Consider the following 16,633-nt stretch of genomic DNA (forward strand, 5'->3'; position numbering starts at 1 on the left):
AGTGGGAGAGATACGGCAATAACTGCACCGAGGAACTGATTTTTATAATCATTTTGTAATTTTATTTCTACAACTCCACTCCATTTTCATTTAACCTGAGTAAACATCTTCACCTGCCCTGATCATGACCCCTGAGCTTAAATTATGTGGACTCAAAATGCAGCATTTGCCTTGGAGCATCTTTTTACTGTGTGAAGACCAAAATATAGATAGAATGTCTCCCTGCAATTCTGTAAAGCCACCTCCATAAATGGGAGATCAGAAAAAATGTGGTGTCATTTGTTGGGAACAACAAAAGAAAGCTGTAGTACTACAGTTATTTTAGTCTAATACAAGTACTACAGTTATTTTGGTCTCATAGATCTCAAAGGTACTCCCTCCGTCCGAACGTCCCAAAATGTGTTTTTTTTAGTGTTCATAGTAAGCAATTGATTATTAATTTACGTCTAATCTATTTGATCAAACATAGTCATGAGTGATTTTGTTGGATTCTTATTTATGAGTACTTTAATACAATTAAGTTTTTATATTTAATACTAATACGAAATCAAAAATATTAACAATCAAAATTGTGCATTGACAAATGTGTCGAAGACAAACATGAAACGTGTTTAGGGACTATATATCTATTAAACCACCTCTTATTACTAGGGCACTTACAAGAAGGCAGGGAGGAAAAGTAATCTTATCTTACAAATTATGTCTCCGGTTCTTTATCGGAACTTCCAGACCATGTTTGTTTAATGATATTAAGCAGGGATAGAATTATAATCCTTTAAAATTTCCAATCCTATGTTTGTTTTGTAAAAAATTAGTGAAGAGTTATTCAAGAATTATAATCTTTTAAATTAATTTATCTCATGTTTGTTCTGTTGGAGTAGATGATAGGACTATAATCTCCTCTAATGCTTGGTGGGAGGAAGTATTATTTTATCCCCTTCTGCAAGTCATTTTGTAAAGGATTATAATCACCTCATTCGTATTCCGTATGAAACAAACAAATAATTGGAAAATTTAAATGACTATATTCCAATCCTAAATATTATCCCTCAAAACAAACATAGGATAAAATTTTAAAGGATTATATTACAATTCTATACTTAATCCTTCCAAATAAATTTAGGATAAAATTATTTAATCCATAAGACTAATTTTGATGGGATTAGTAATCCCCGGATTATTATCCCGAGATTATAATCCCATGAAACAAACATGGCCTTAGAGGTTGCCTGTGGCTATTACACATCCTCCCATTTTACGGACTTATAACTAAACTTATAAGGGAACTGTTTCCGCAAAATAATAATTTTTACGGGCCAAACGGATACGGTGATTATGTAAAAGGAATTGAGTTATGAATACCAAACAGAACTGAAGAAAGCCAAATAAAATTCAAAAATCTAAACAGGACAGATTACAAGTAGACAAGAAAGATAAATAGTGGAATGAAGAAACTGTAGAGAGTAAAGTGAAGAAAATAAAATCACAAATTGGTACATGAGGTGAATAGTGAACACCTGAAACTTGAAAGAAACGTCAGTCAGTGCCTCCCCCTGCGTCTACTTACGCTTAAAGTTGCAACTGATAAGACCTTGCTTTGCATTTTCTCACCAATATTGAAATCCCTAGCATCCTCGATTTAATTTGAAATTTTGGATTTTATCAGATAACTTATTTGAGAATTTGGATTTTGATTTTATTTGAAATCCATGACATTTAAATCTTAGTACTCCTTTCGTCCCGTATAACATTTCCTATTTTGGCTTCTTACACTGTTCATGATAAGCGATTGACTAATAATTTACGTCTAATCTATAAGGAGAAATATAGTCGTGTGTGATCTTGTTGTTCCTATTTTGACTTCTTACACTGTTCATGATAAGCGATTGACTAATAATTTACGTCTAATCTATAAGGAGAAATATAGTCGTGTGGTGTGATACTGTTAGATTCGTATTTATGAGTATTTTAATACAATAAAGTTTTTATATTTAATACCAGTACGAAATTAAAAATATTAACAATCAAAAGTGTGCATTGACAAACGTGTCCAACACAAATAGGAAACGTTTTTAGGGACGGAGGGAGTATAAACATCATAATTTGAAATGACAAATCAAATCATGTCATTTGAATCCATCATTTGAAATGAAATGAATGTTTCAAACACCCTCTAAACAAATTCATAACAATAAACATTTTACAAAAATAAAAATCATTTTTTTAAAACACGGGTAAATAAATTTCCCTGCTAATTTAACCCATCCAACTCTTCTTAAAATTTGAATAGGCATGCTCCATTTCAAGCTTCAAGCTAAAGCAAAAGGATGAGGAACGGAGTGATTTAAAACTAATCATGGTGTTTTTCCTTGCGCAACTTTTTTAGCTAATTTTTTCTTTTTAAAAAAGGGCTAGCAGAACATCACCGTCATAGTTCTCGATCTTAAATATGAGCATTCACTTAGAATCGAACGTATAACCGATCTTAAATCTGAGTATTCACTTAAAATCGAATGTATATCCTTGAGATATTTTTCGGTGGGCATCTTGCATGTACTATAGTATCTACTTCCTACATGCTACAAACACTTTCTGACCAGAGATCCATTATTTACCAGAGATCCATTATTTACTGGCATTCACTTTATGAAGGCCTTAGTACGGGCCTCTTTGGTACTCCTTATGTCCCAACCATTTTTTTACACTTTCCTTTTTGATATGTCCCATCTACAAATAGTCAATGAGTCCCACCACTTTCCCACTTTTCCTTCCTTTTCACACTACTTTTACTCCACTATCTCCCTTTTATATATTAAAAATTAATTGATCCCACAATTTCACCCACTTTTCTTTCTCTTTGTCACTACTTTATACATATTTCTTAACCTCCGTGCCCAAACCAAACGTAAAGAATTTGTTAGGACGGAGGGAGTATTTTTTTTGGTAATAGGCTATTCATTAATTAATTTAGTTTTTGTGTATACACGGAGTCCACCATAAAAAACTATCATAATAGCCTAAATTTATAGTTCTCCGTGCTTATTGTGTACAAATGGGCACAAAATAGAAATACCGTTTTATTATAAACCAAAATATACCGATAAAATGCATACACAGTAAACAAACTGAATTAAACCAAACTCGAGCCAATCCTTAACAAACCGAACATTATTAAATAATTTTATTAAACACGACTTCTTGTTAGAACTTGAATTCAGTATCATTCTAACTAAACATGAACATTTTGCTTACATTTCAAACCTAATAATTTTTTGCTTACATCTGTACATATTAATACAATTGTAATATATTCACTCATGTATATAATACTTTACATACAAGCAATTTCTTATCGAACTAGATTGAAATTTACAAGCCAATCTCGGACACCTATAAAACTCGATTTGATTCGTTTAGGTTACTGCACAAAATTTTCATTAAAACTCCATAACATATCAACCGAATGTATCAAGTTCGATAAAGAATCGAACTCGAACTTCTGCAATATACCATATAATAAAAACAAATTCAAATGTGCAATGGAAAAAGGAACAGTACATTGTAGAGGGTTTAAACAAAGCAGGGAAACAACTGTTTTCAAAGAAAATGCAAAAACTGGACAGAAAAAACCTCATCATAGCAAATATTATAGTTAATTTACAACACCTTTTACCCAGATCAAGAATTCCGAGTCTCCAGTGGTAGATAGTACAGATATGTAACACGTAAATAGAAATATCCCACTATAAAATTTATCAATCATACATCCCTTCCTGCTCCCAAATGTCAACAAGGAAATCTATCATTTCCTGTATGGAGGGAATACATGAGACTAGTTAAGATAAGCCTTTGAGTGCAAATCGTTTTAGTACCATTCCATTACCGCGCAAGTATATAGGGAGATAAACTTACAGCAAGAGGAACTGGGTTGGAGAAGGGCTTGTTTCTCCCAAGCAAACTTTCGTAGGTTGCATTCCAACTGCAAATCAACTCCTTTTAAGGACAAACTTTATGAAAGTGTTAACAAAGAGACTCAACTAAAGAACAACCCAAATTTGCCGCTATAACTGTTGTACAAGTATATATACTTGAACATCAAAATCCAGATCCATGAGTTAACGATGCATTACAATAAAACATATAATATTAAGAATTAATTGAAGCCTTAGATTGATCGGAAAGCTTCGAAGATGACGGCTGGATTATTGATTTTCCACTTTTCCTTAGCTCTTAGGTCATGACTTGAAAACAAGCAACTCACCTCAATCTTGGCTCCCGAAGCTGCTCCACATTTTTCTCAGACTTCTTGTTTCCCACCCACTGCTGCCTAGTTTGAGTCCAGAGAAGAAGACCTGCAGGAATTTCCCAAATAAATTTAAAGAGGGGATGATGGATTGCAAAAGTCACAGTTCGAAAAACTGGTAATGACGTGGGCAGAACATAAACTAAATAGTAGCATTTTATACACCTCACCAAAGTAACATTAGTTCAAAATTACCCAAGACACTTTAAGAACCGATTAACAAGTATTATTATTCCAGGAGAACCAAGTTACCACACGATGATTATTAACTTTTATCACACCCTAAATCCCAGTGAAGAAGCAGCTGAACAAGGCAAAACAGTTAATAATAGTTTTTCCTGTAAGAAACAATGAACGTTTCTGTCTGCTTAAGTGGGCCCGAGGACAAAAAGACACTGCATCTGCATCCCTGCATAATTTCGTCAGATTTTTCCGCAATGACACTCTAAAATCTAGTAAGCCTATACATCCAATTCATGGAATCTTGAAATAAACCGGGACCAAAGTACCAGCAACTTTGCCACAAGGAAATAAAATTAAAATGAGATGTCCTGCATTTTAAAAAAACAACATTCTATGCAAAAATGCCATCACTAGCATGGTAGGTCACGGGTTCAACCCCTTGAAACACCTCTTCATAATAAATAAGCATTAGAATAAGAAGGTAAAACTGTGTAACCATCGCTGGACCAGGACAACATTTTAAGATTCTATGCGACGTGGATGAATATTTCGTCAAAAAAGTCTTGTGATGTAAAGGTAGAGAAGCCCCAACATGCGTCTTTTAATTCCTAAACTTCCATAGGAACATATATATTTTTTAATAATCAGATATATTGACATTAAAGTAAATTAAAACCAAGACAAAGGCCATAATGATATCAAACTTCCTAATATTATCTGACAAAGAAAGAGGACGTGGTAGCTGCATACCATGATTGACAAACTCAGAGGTAAGGTTCCCATTCCCAGAGCCATTGCCATCCACAATCTGGTTAGATGTGCTAATGGATGAGATGCTTCCTCGTGACTGAACTGCACTATTATCCATATCAAAAGTACTAGAGGTCCAGAAATCTTCTGATGGATTAGGCTTTGGTACGGTCTGAGCTGGAATTTTCTGTCCTTTTGATGGCTTATTGAGTGAAGATATCAGATTGCGGCTAGTATCGCATCCTAGACAACCACTGCTCTGTTACAAATGGTACCCGGTTTCATAAGAAATTTCAATTAACTAATTCACCAAATATCGATAACAAATACGATATACTACTTTCAATTGTATGTTTCACACTGGTATGTCCAAAACTAAATGTTCGTTTTTTATGGAAACAGAAGTAAATCGGTTATTAATATAATATAAGATCTTGGTAATTCCCCGTCCCAACACCTTGAGGCTTTAAGAAAACTAGTTACTTAAGGTTGGTAGAAGTCCCAACTCCCAAGTTCGATTCTCTGCTAAGGTAAATTATCGCCCCGAAGATGGGTGCCCGTAATCCACTCTTCAACTCAAAAACGGGCTTTCTTGTAAGGGGAATGTTAGGATGTAATATTATTGCCCCAAAATGGATGCCATGACGAATATGTGCTTTCGAGTGAAGGGAAGTGTAGGAATATAATATAAGATCCTGGTAAGTCCTCCTCTAAACACCTACCTTGAGGTCTTCGGATAATTAGTTACTTAAGGTAGATAACACCTAAGAAATGTGCTAGTACACACACTAGTATCTAATGCTTCAGCCCTGCAACACACGCATTCCATGTTATAAAGTGTAACGAACTTACAATTATATGCAAAATGTACTGACGGTGCTTGTCAGGTTGTGATACTTAATATGCTATGATTACTAGTTTCTCGGTCATACCATTACTAATAACGGAAAAGGAGAAATCCCATATATAGCGTCACTTACAAGTTGGTTGATTCTCTTTTATGGGAGAAAGGAAATAGTGTCTACTAAATGCCTGTTTGACTAGTAAATTCTCAGACTTAAATTGAAAAATCATCGTCGCAATCCCTTTGAGCTATTTTGTTGACCCGTAACGAACAAAAGTTTTGCAAACTAGCCCTATTACCTTCACTTCTCAGCCCTAAAACCAAACAAGCTAAAGTTGCATATAGTGCATAAGGAACAGCGGAGACTAGGACCACAGTTTTTGCAAGAGTGACCTGGTACCACTTTGATGAAGCTAAATTTAGTTAGAGATGATAAACTCCACCTATCTAAATTGCATCCGCGGTTATTGAATTACGAAACTAAATTTCCCCAAGTAAATTCATATATATTTGAATGATCCGCACTTGTATAAAAAAATTACTATCATTCAACCTCCTGAAATTCAGCAATATTGGTTCGATTACCTAGTTTATTTGTAACCGTGACAACTGAATTACGAAACTACATTTCCCAGTTAAATTCATATATGTATGATCTGTACATGTATATAGCTGCTGTTGCATCAAACCGCAACTAATTTCATTTTTAAAGCAGCAGCTAAGTCTGAAATGAATCGAAAAGTCAATTACCTACCGATATATTAATAAGCAAAATATATTTGAGAATTATACGATTGAACAGGGAAATTACCCCATGCATATAACAATATGAAGAATCGAAGGTGCAATTGATCTGAATTGTAACACTTCAAAAACCAGAAGCATCGATTTCAGGTAGGAATATAATCATACACCTGCAATTCATTTATCTCCCAAGAGTTGAATCAACATAATACATATGTATGTAATCGAGAGGGAGAGAGAGAATGAGAGAGAGAGAGATGTAATCGAGCGAGAGAGAGAGAGAGAGAGAGAGAGAGAGAGAGTTGAGGTACCTTCCTGAAACCGATACGGCTTCTGAGTTCTGAATCTGAAGTGTGTATCAGGGCCCCTCTTCAGCTGTTCCTCCTCTTCTACACACTACCACATCACTACAATTATATTCAATACAATAATTATCATTTTTATAATATTAATAAATAAAGTTATTCTCGGCAAAAAAATAAAAAATAAAAAAAGTTATTAAATTTAGAAAAAAAGTTATTAAATTTAGAAAAAAAATGTAAATTTTTTAATATGCCCTCTTTTTCTTTCTGTTAAAAATTTTTGATAAAAATATTTGCGCGTTTTAACTTTTTATTTTAAAATATCAATAGTCGCTTATTACAAAATAAGATAAAATTTTATTTTAACTAATATTGCTTATAAATTTATAGTTGAGTATATATTTAATAAAATATATGTTGAACTTATTACTTTACCTAAGACAATAAAAAAATTAAATTGAACTCATGACCTCTAAAAGGATAAATTTTAAACACTTGGGAATACATGATAATCTTTAAATATCTGAATTATGACTTGATTGCAGTAAAATGGTCTCAACTACTTTATTTTTGCACATAAATCGTTCAATTATGGTAACTAGCACAAGAGTGATCGAACAATAATTTTTTAAGTACCTGATATTGATAGTGTTCTGTCAAATACGGTTAGTTGGACGTTAGTTTAATAATAAAGTAAAACATATTCAAGGTTAAAAGGGTGAAATCAATTCAGATAAAGTAATAAATGTTAAAAGTCTGAATTTGATGGAAAGCAAAATGTGAAACCAATTTTCTAGTGTGTGTTCAAGGGCACATGATAAGAATCCGTGCATGATGAGTTGTCAAAATTTTATTGGTGGGGAGCTTATTAATAATGATAGACTCCGTACATACATAAAAATCTCCACCAATAAAATTTTCACAACTCATCAAATACGGATTTTTAGCATGTGCCCTTGGGCACACACTAGAAAAACCGAATGTGAAAAGTGAAAAGATTATAAATTGTGCAAATAACAAAGTAAAAAAGATGTGGAAGAACATATTGCATATATCATCAAGAAATTAGCTTATTAATACCTGATCACTTAGTCTACTTATCAAATAATCTTAGCCTGCTTATCATAACAGAATTCTGTTATGCCTCTGTAAATACTAGTTTACACTTCTTCTTCTTTTCAGTTTTTACTATGTAATGATTCTAATCTTCTGGATTATAAAGTAGAGGTTCTATATTGAGTTCTAAATGAAAATCTATCTACATTGTTTGATCGATATATAAAAGCTTAAGATGGTATCAGAGCTTACTTCCGCATCTATATTTGTCTTACGTCGTCTCCTTCAATCTCGCCGAGATCTGTAAGTCAGCTGGTTTTGTGTATCTCGTGTTTTCTTGATTGTTGTTATCGATCTTCGTTTTTTTTTCGTTTTTCATCAACAAAATCATAAATGTATGCATTATTTCTATTGATCGGTTATAATTTGTGTATTTTCGATCTTTTCTGCTTTCTGTGATTTCTGTTGATCTTATCTTCACTTGATTTCGTTGATTCTCTGTGATTCTTCGAGTTTCTCTCGAACTCGAACATCTACTATACTCGTTTTCTTCCAATTGATTATTCCGATCGATTCTTCTTGAATGAATCATCGTTTTTCTTATGCAGACGCTTTGATCGGAAATCTCCATATGGCTCGTACTCTGAACAATCAATCTACCAACCAAACACCTCCTCATTCCAATACCAATACCACACATCCTCATGATAATAACACTCAAACCGGATCACATTATCACACACAGAACATTGATAACAACTCACATACACTCTATCTTCACAATAATGACCAACTAGGAATGATACTCATCTCAAAGAAACTGTTAGGATCTGAGAATTTTGCGTCTTGGAAGCGATCGATGCAGATCGCATTGTCAGCCAAAAACAAGTTTGTCATAGTCAATGGTGATTTTGCTGCACCTGATGAGTCTTCTGTGTTTTATGCACACTGGAAACGGGTGAATGATATGGTGATTACCTGGATCTTGAACACTGTTTCGGATGAAATCAGCAATAGTATGAATTATATGGACAGTGCTTTAACAGTGTGGAATGAACTTACTGAAAGATTTTCTGCAGTTAGTGGGCATAAATACTATGAAACTCAACGAGAATTATTCAAACTAGAACAAGGAAATGACTCGATTGAATTTTACTTTCACAAGTTGAAAGGACTTTGGGATGAAATTAAAGCTTTGGAGCCTACAGTGAAATGCACCTGTGGAGCAACTAAAGAATGGGAATTACAGCTAGAAAAAACTCATTTGATACAATTCTTGATGGGGCTACATTCTAGCTACACTGCTGCTAGGGGCAAATTATTGATGATGTGCCCTTGGCCCTCTGTCAATCAGGCGTATATGTTACTCAAACAGGAAGAACGCCAACGACAAACTCACAATTCAACTTCCTCTCCAGTTGCAATGGTGGCTAACATTGCTAAACCACAGACTTTTCCTTCATCTTACATTCCTAATGATCAGCAATCTCCTGATCCTTCTGATCTAAATGAACATCACTTGACTTCTAAGATGGATGCCTTACAGTCACAACTAAACACTATAATGCAATGCTTGCATAAGAGTGGTCCACCTGCTAATATTTCTCAACCTACTACTGGACAATACAACCTTGCTACTCACATAGCAGGTACTACTTTTGCTTTCACTTCACACCTTCCTGTTCATGCTTGGGTTCTTGACACAGGGGCTACAAATCACATGTGTTGTGATTTGTCCTATATGCATAACGTAAACACATTATCTAGTCCTCTCACTGTTACTTTTCCTAACGGAGAAATCGCCACAGTTACACATATGGGTTCAGTGTCATTGCATCCATTATCCATAGTCATAACAGAAGTTCTTTTTATTCCCAGTTTTACCTTTAATCTGCTCTCTGTTAGCAAACTATCTCAACAACTCAATTCTGTCATTCACTTCACCTCGACTGATTGTTATCTGCAGGACCAATACCAGAAGAAGGAATTGGTTCTTGGTAATATCATTGGAGGGTTGTATCAACTTCTCAATATTCCTGATGCATCTGCACTTGCTACTTCTCACAGTACCTCTACCTCTACATTTCCAGTTTGGCATAGACGCCTAGGACATGTTCCTTCTGTAATCTTGGCTAAAATTTCTGCTTTAGACAAACATTGTACTAGTAAACAGGCCGGTACACCTTGTGATATTTGTCCACTTGCCAAACAATGCAAACTTCCTTTTTCATCTAGTTTGTCTCATGCTGTTGCACCATTTGATTTGGTACATTGTGATGTCTGGGGCCCATATAGGACCCCCACTTATACAGGTTGTAAATATTTTTTGACCCTTGTTGATGATTGCACGAGGGCTCTTTGGACCATTCTCTTACCTACTAAACAACATGTGGTTCAAACTCTTAAATATTTTTTTGCCTATGTGCATACTCAATTCCATACAGTCATCAAGTGTCTTCGAACTGATAATGGTGGTGAGTTCATTAACAAATAATTTACTTCCTACTTGTCTACACAGGGCACCCTTCATCACACAACTTGTCCGTATACTCCCCAACAAAATGGGCGAGTAGAACGAAAACATAGAAATTTGTTAGAAATGTCACGAGCTCTTATGTTTCAAGCACAGTTACCTGCCTCTTTCTGGGGTGATTGTATTCTCACTTCGATATATCTAATAAATCGAATACCTACGACTGTTCTTGGTTACATCACTCCATATGAGAAACTTCTAAATCAGACCCCATGTTATGACCATTTACGGGTCTTCGGTTGTTTAGCACATATGTCCATACATACTTCTGATAAATTATCCCCACGATATATTCGAGCAGTATTTCTTGGTTATTCCGTAACACATAAGGGTTATAAGCTTTATGACCCACTTACTCACAAATTTCATGTTTCAAGGCATGTCACCTTTGTTGAAGATTATTTTCCTTTTGCCAAAGATTTGAAACATTCAGCCTCACCTCTATTTCCACCTCCAGAGTCTGATTTATGTTCTAATAATGAAATTTTGTTTACACCCCTGGATGACGTTGCTTTTACTGATGTTTCTCCTAATATCTACTCTACTGTACCACACATTGTATCACCCGTACCTAGTAATACTGAATTTATTTCTAGTGACTTGTCTTCATCATGTGTTGCACCTTGTGACCCTGTTGTGGTCCCTCCACAACGTGTTTCCCTTCGTCCAAAACTTAAACCATTGTGGCTAAAGGACTATATCACCTCTACTGGTCATGACAAAGCCAACACCATTCTGCTTAACTGCCCCATTGATCTAGTTAAATATAATTTTTCTCATTATTCTCCTGGTACACAACTTTTTGCGTGTACTACTAGTTCTCAGTCACCGATTCACGAACCTTTTACTTATAACCAAGCTATTACTGATGACCGTTGGGTCGATGCAATGACCAAGGAACTACATGCCTTAGAAGTCAACAATACTTGGATTGTAGTGCCTACTCCTTCGAATAAAAAGGTTATAGGTTGCAAATGGGTCTACAAAGTGAAGTATTTGGCAGATGGTTCTTTAGACAAGTTTAAGGCACGCCTGGTAGCAAAGGGATATACACAGATTGAGGGACAGGACTATCATAATATGTTTTCTCCGGTTGCCAAAATGGCCACCGTTCGTACTGTGCTTGCTCTGGCTGCTGTTAAGTGTTGGGATATTCACCAGCTAGACGTTAATAACGCCTTCCTCCACGGTGATTTACCATAGGAAGTCTATATGGAGCTTCCCAAAGGACATCCTTTACATGGGTCTAACTATGTCTGTTTATTAAACAAGTCCATCTACGGTTTGAAACAGGCTTCCCGCGTTTGGTTTGAAAAATTGGCTTATGTCCTTATTGACCTTGGTTTTACACAGTCTGTTGCAGATTATTCCATGTTTCTCTATAAGAATCAAGACACCTTCATCATTGCCTTGGTATATGTGGATGATGTCTTGCTTACAGGGACTGATACTAATTTCATTTCACATATAAAGTCTGTGTTAAATGATACTTTTACTATTAAAGATTTAGGTTTGGCCAAGTATTATCTTGGATTAGAAATATAGAGGATAAATGATGGATTATATTTACATCAACACAAATTTGTCCGTGATCTCTTGCTTGAAGCTGGGTTGGAACATGCCAAACCTCTCTCTCTTCCTATTGATCAGACTGTTAAGTTGTCTCCTACAGAAGGTGAACTTCTTGATGATCCGTCTTTGTATAGAAAGTTTGTGGGAAAACTTCTATACCTAACAGTATCTCGTCCTGACATCACTTATGCAGTGCATCATCTTAGCCAGTTTCTCCAGGCTCCTCGTGCCCCACACATGCTTGCTGTACATCGTGTTTTACGATATCTGAAAGCCACTCCATTTCAAGGCTTGTTTTATTCTTCATCTTCCACACTTAAGCTTGAAGCTTTTTGTGATAATGATTGGGGTTCATCTTTTGACTCCTCTGGCATGCTCAAAAGCATCACTGGTATGCGCCTTATACTTGGAAGCACTTTGGTTGTTTGGCATTCTACCAAGCAAAAGGTTGTTTCACGTTCTACTGCGGAAGCAGAATTACGTGCTATAGCTGACACGGCCCGGCGAGATCTCTTGGTTCAATTTGCTTCTTACTGAGCTGCAGATTCCACAGTCTCTTCCTACTGTGATTCACAGTGATAATCAAGCAGCTCTGGATATTGCTAAGGATCCTGTCTTCAATCCTAAAACAAAACATTTTGCTTTAGACTGCCATTTTGTTAGAGAACAAGTACAGTCTCAGTTAATCCAACCTCAATATTTGCCCAGTAATCTTCAACTTGCTGATATCTTTACTAAAGGTCTTGGTCGTCTTCCTCATTGGCAGCTGTTACACAGATTGAATGTGAAGTCACCCATTCAATCCGCGGGGGACTATTGCATATATCATCAAGAAATTAGCTTATTAATACATGATCACTTAGTCTACTTATCAAATAATCTTAGCCTGCTTATCATAACAGAATATCATAACAGAATTCTGTTATGCATCTGTAAATACTAGTCTACACTTCTTCTTCTTCTTCTTTTCATTTTTTACTCGGTAATGATTCTGATCTTCTGGATTATAAAGTAGAGGTTCTATATTGAGTTCTAAATGAAAATCTATCTACATTGTTTGATCGATATATAAAAGCTTAAGAGAACACGCCTGATGATAAATTTTAAGACAAGTGATACTTTCAATTCTTAACTAATTTAACAACAAAAGAAATTCATTGATATTAATGATGTATTATAAAATTTTATTAAGACAAAAATCTTTTAGTTTAGATCTTTATAGAATGTCGATAATTAGGCTACACAAGAAGGAAGGGTGAGGATAAATTGGACTAATGACCCCTTTGAATCCATATTTAGATCCTTTGATGTCGATGCTTGTGAGTTTTTTACCGAATCTCATGACCTTGCAAGAAAATATGGCAAGTTGGGATAATTTTAATGGGACAAACCAGTCACGAATATGTTAAACAAATAGAAAAAATAAAGCAAATGAAGTGAGTACTAGACAAACATTTGGTATATGATTATTGTAAGGATGTACCGAAATTTCTTGAGCTACCTAAAGAGTGTCGACCTCTTCATCCACCTGCAAGCAATTCTCAAATGTCATTTCTCCACTTGCAAGCAATTCTCAAATGTCATTTCTCCATTCTTGTGTTATCTTCCATCAATTCTCAAATATCATTTCTCCATTATTGTGTCATTTCTCCGACAAACTCGCTTAAAATTCTATTTTCCTCAAAAACTCATGTCATTCAATATAATCAACCTTCCTCAACAATGATCTCGTACTCAATATTCTTGATCACAAAGTCAGCAACAATCTGATCAGCATCTGTTATAAATAGTTGGGACCAATTTAGTGCAATTAGGGCTTGAATTTTTTCAATCATCATCTTGGTTATAATGCATGACCTATGACAACATAATAAACCCTCTCAATCACCTTAATTACTTGAAAACGAAAGATAAGACTTTAATCACTTACAATATTCAACTATGCTCAATTATGCTTAATCTTTATTATAACCCCATACCTGATTGGAAGGATAAAATCTTAAAAATTTGGAATATGTCCTTAATCAATCAAGATATTCAATCGTACTCAATAAATTTTCATTTTTATTATACTTATTTAAAAAATATTCCCATCTGTCATGAAGTATAGCATGCTATCTTCTTTTAACATAGAGTGGTAGACCATTTGTATTTATTATAGTTTTTTTTGAAATAAATATTTATTATAGTTGATATTTAATCGTGCTAAATGAAATTCCATATCAATTTTAAATATTTACAAAAGAATGTTAGTTTTTTTTATAATTACCCACATATATACGTTAAAAACCGAATTTCTTAACTCTCTTAAAATAGTCAAGACTTCGATAAAACCCTAAGGAACAATATTGTTTACAAGTGTGTTCTTGGGCATATATAACATTTTTGGTTTCACAATAAGGGACACTTTTAATTTTTGGCATTATCAAATCTTTTATATAAAATAAATAATTTAATTTTTCCGATAATTTACATCTTTAAAAAATTTATATAATCCTATTTAAAATGGGTTATTCAAGTTCTTATAATTATAAAAAAAGAATTTTCAATATTCGGTCAAAATTTAATTAATTTGACAATTTATTGTCATAAAATTATGTTTTTAGAAAAAAAATATATATTTGTCGTATAACCGAAGTACTATTTAAATATAATAATGATCTAAATAGTGAATTTTTCTCGAAATTGATCAATCTTATTTTCCATTATTAAAAAAGAATTAGTTCCAAAATGTTTTCTTTCTCTGATATTATTTTTTTTTTAAGTAAAATTTAACTAGTGTTTTAAATTTCCGTACAAATTGCCCCTGGAATTAACTCCTCCGTGCTTTGTATACATCTAATCTCTCTATTCATCTCCAACTCGTACACTTGTAAATTTAATTCAAAATGGAGATGAAGCACTTGCTCTTCACCTCTCTTCTCCTCTTCAACTTGATCTTCCTCTTCAGCTTCTCCCAAGCTAGATCTTCTTCAATTGTCCCCCTCCCTAAACCAGCTCTTTCCTCCTTCAAAATCAACACCACTTCCCAGGTACCATACAATTATCATTTTTTTCTTTTCGCAAGGTATACGCGTTGACAAGATTCGGACCCTCGACATCCCGTAAAAGAACCGAGGGAGGATAATAACTAATACTAATATTCTTAATTTTGCAGTACGACAGAAGCTGCTCATACACAGTTAGAATCGCCACAAGCTGCTCTTCACCGAGATACACTAGAGATCAAATTAGTCTCTCCTTCGGCGACGCTTACGGCAATCAGGTACTTCAATTTACTCGAACTCGCTCAATTCAATTGAATCTGTGATCAATTAATTGATTCAATGAAAGTTAATATAATTAGATTTACGCACCGAGATTAGACGATCCGTCAACGAGAACATTCGAGAGATGCTCAACGGATACGTTCACGGTCTACGGTCCGTGCACGTATCCGATATGCTATGTTTATTTGTATCGGAGTGGATACGATGGATGGGTGCCTGAGTATGTGCAAGTGTACGGATATTATACTAAGGCGGCGACGTTTTATTACAATACTAACATTCCACCGAATGTTTGGTATGGATTTAATTACTGTAATGGTGTCACCGCCTCAGGCTCAGCAGCTGTTTCTGTCCAGTAATTTTGAGGATATTTTGTTGATCATGTTTGTAATTTTTGTTCTGCTTAGACTCTTGTTTCTTTTGTTCCGGTAGGTAGGAATTCAATAAACACGCCTGGCATGTTTGCCAAGTTGCGGTAATAAATGATTAAATTCAAAATATGGATGCATTATAGTGATATGGTGTGCATTTAACAGTGTACCGGCATCCGAGTATTCGCTTAAATTTGAATCGGTTTATTTACGATTTTCGAGTATGGACTCGTCCGAGTTGACCGATTTTAGAACAATTATTATTATGATCACGGCTATTTACTTTCTCATGGATTATGAATTACTCCCTCCGTCCCAATTTATTTGTCTTGTTTGACTTTTTGCGGTCAAATTGACCGAACTTTGACCAAAATTTTTAAATATTACGTTATCAAAAATATTTATAAAAATTATATCATTAGAAAGTATATTTAATCTACTTTAATATGTATTTTTCAATTTTTCAAAATAATAAAAAAATAAATTTTTATTTGCGGTGAAAGTTAAGTCAATTTGATTATCAAAAGTCAAACAAGACAGATAAATTGGAACGGAGGGAGTATGATTAACCGCGTGTGATGTTGTATTGTTACTTTCGAATTTCGATAGGATACTCATTGTTAATGTAACTGTGGCGATGAAACCCGTGTGATGTGAGGTAGATTTAGGATAAGTTCAATAGGACTTTTGTAACTTGTGGTCTGGG

At 34.5% G+C, this 16,633-nt stretch overlaps 2 protein-coding genes across 4 annotated transcripts; one reads left to right on the top strand and one right to left on the bottom strand.

The window, feature by feature from the left end:
- Positions 1 to 3,616: 3,616 nt before the first annotated feature.
- On the bottom strand, positions 3,617 to 7,230 carry LOC141700381 (uncharacterized). Of its 3 annotated transcripts, none has more exons than XM_074504165.1 (6): positions 7,136 to 7,230; positions 6,892 to 6,994; positions 5,237 to 5,479; positions 4,262 to 4,352; positions 3,913 to 3,979; positions 3,617 to 3,809 (listed from the first exon to the last, which is right to left on the bottom strand). In XM_074504165.1, the coding sequence occupies exons 3-6, from the start codon at positions 5,352 to 5,354 to the stop codon at positions 3,756 to 3,758; spliced, it is 330 nt and encodes a 109-aa protein (XP_074360266.1). In that variant the 5' UTR covers positions 5,355 to 5,479; positions 6,892 to 6,994; positions 7,136 to 7,230; the 3' UTR covers positions 3,617 to 3,755. The 3 variants fall into 3 exon arrangements, with proteins under 3 accessions (XP_074360266.1, XP_074360264.1, XP_074360265.1); XM_074504163.1 differs by having other exon boundaries at positions 5,237 to 5,490; XM_074504164.1 differs by having other exon boundaries at positions 5,237 to 5,495.
- Positions 7,231 to 15,118: 7,888 nt separating this feature from the next.
- Positions 15,119 to 16,151, top strand: LOC141700390 (embryo-specific protein ATS3B-like). Its single transcript, XM_074504175.1, has 3 exons — positions 15,119 to 15,319; positions 15,445 to 15,552; positions 15,634 to 16,151. Exons 1-3 carry the CDS (start codon positions 15,176 to 15,178, stop codon positions 15,913 to 15,915), a joined length of 534 nt encoding a protein of 177 aa, XP_074360276.1. The 5' UTR covers positions 15,119 to 15,175; the 3' UTR covers positions 15,916 to 16,151.
- The last annotated feature ends 482 nt before the right edge of the window (positions 16,152 to 16,633 follow it).

This window comes from Apium graveolens, unplaced genomic scaffold, assembly GCF_009905375.1.
Source record: "Apium graveolens cultivar Ventura unplaced genomic scaffold, ASM990537v1 ctg2287, whole genome shotgun sequence".
Lineage (NCBI taxonomy): Eukaryota > Viridiplantae > Streptophyta > Magnoliopsida > Apiales > Apiaceae > Apium > Apium graveolens.

What these genes read in the sequence shown, in the direction of transcription:
- LOC141700381 (XM_074504163.1), bottom strand. Translation starts at nt 6,965, where the DNA reads ATGCTTCTGGTTTTTGAAGTGTTACAATTCAGATCAATTGCACCTTCG. An exon ending in CTTCGGGAGCCAAGATTGAG is followed by an intron (nt 3,980 to 4,261) that starts GTGAGTTGCTTG and finishes GTTGATTTGCAG; the next exon opens with TTGGAATGCAACCTACGAAA. An exon ending in CCAACCCAGTTCCTCTTGCT is followed by an intron (nt 3,810 to 3,912) that starts GTAAGTTTATCT and finishes CCCTCCATACAG; the next exon opens with GAAATGATAGATTTCCTTGT.
- LOC141700390 (XM_074504175.1), top strand. Translation starts at nt 15,176, where the DNA reads ATGGAGATGAAGCACTTGCTCTTCACCTCTCTTCTCCTCTTCAACTTG. An exon ending in AAATCAACACCACTTCCCAG is followed by an intron (nt 15,320 to 15,444) that starts GTACCATACAAT and finishes TTAATTTTGCAG; the next exon opens with TACGACAGAAGCTGCTCATA. An exon ending in GCGACGCTTACGGCAATCAG is followed by an intron (nt 15,553 to 15,633) that starts GTACTTCAATTT and finishes TAATATAATTAG; the next exon opens with ATTTACGCACCGAGATTAGA.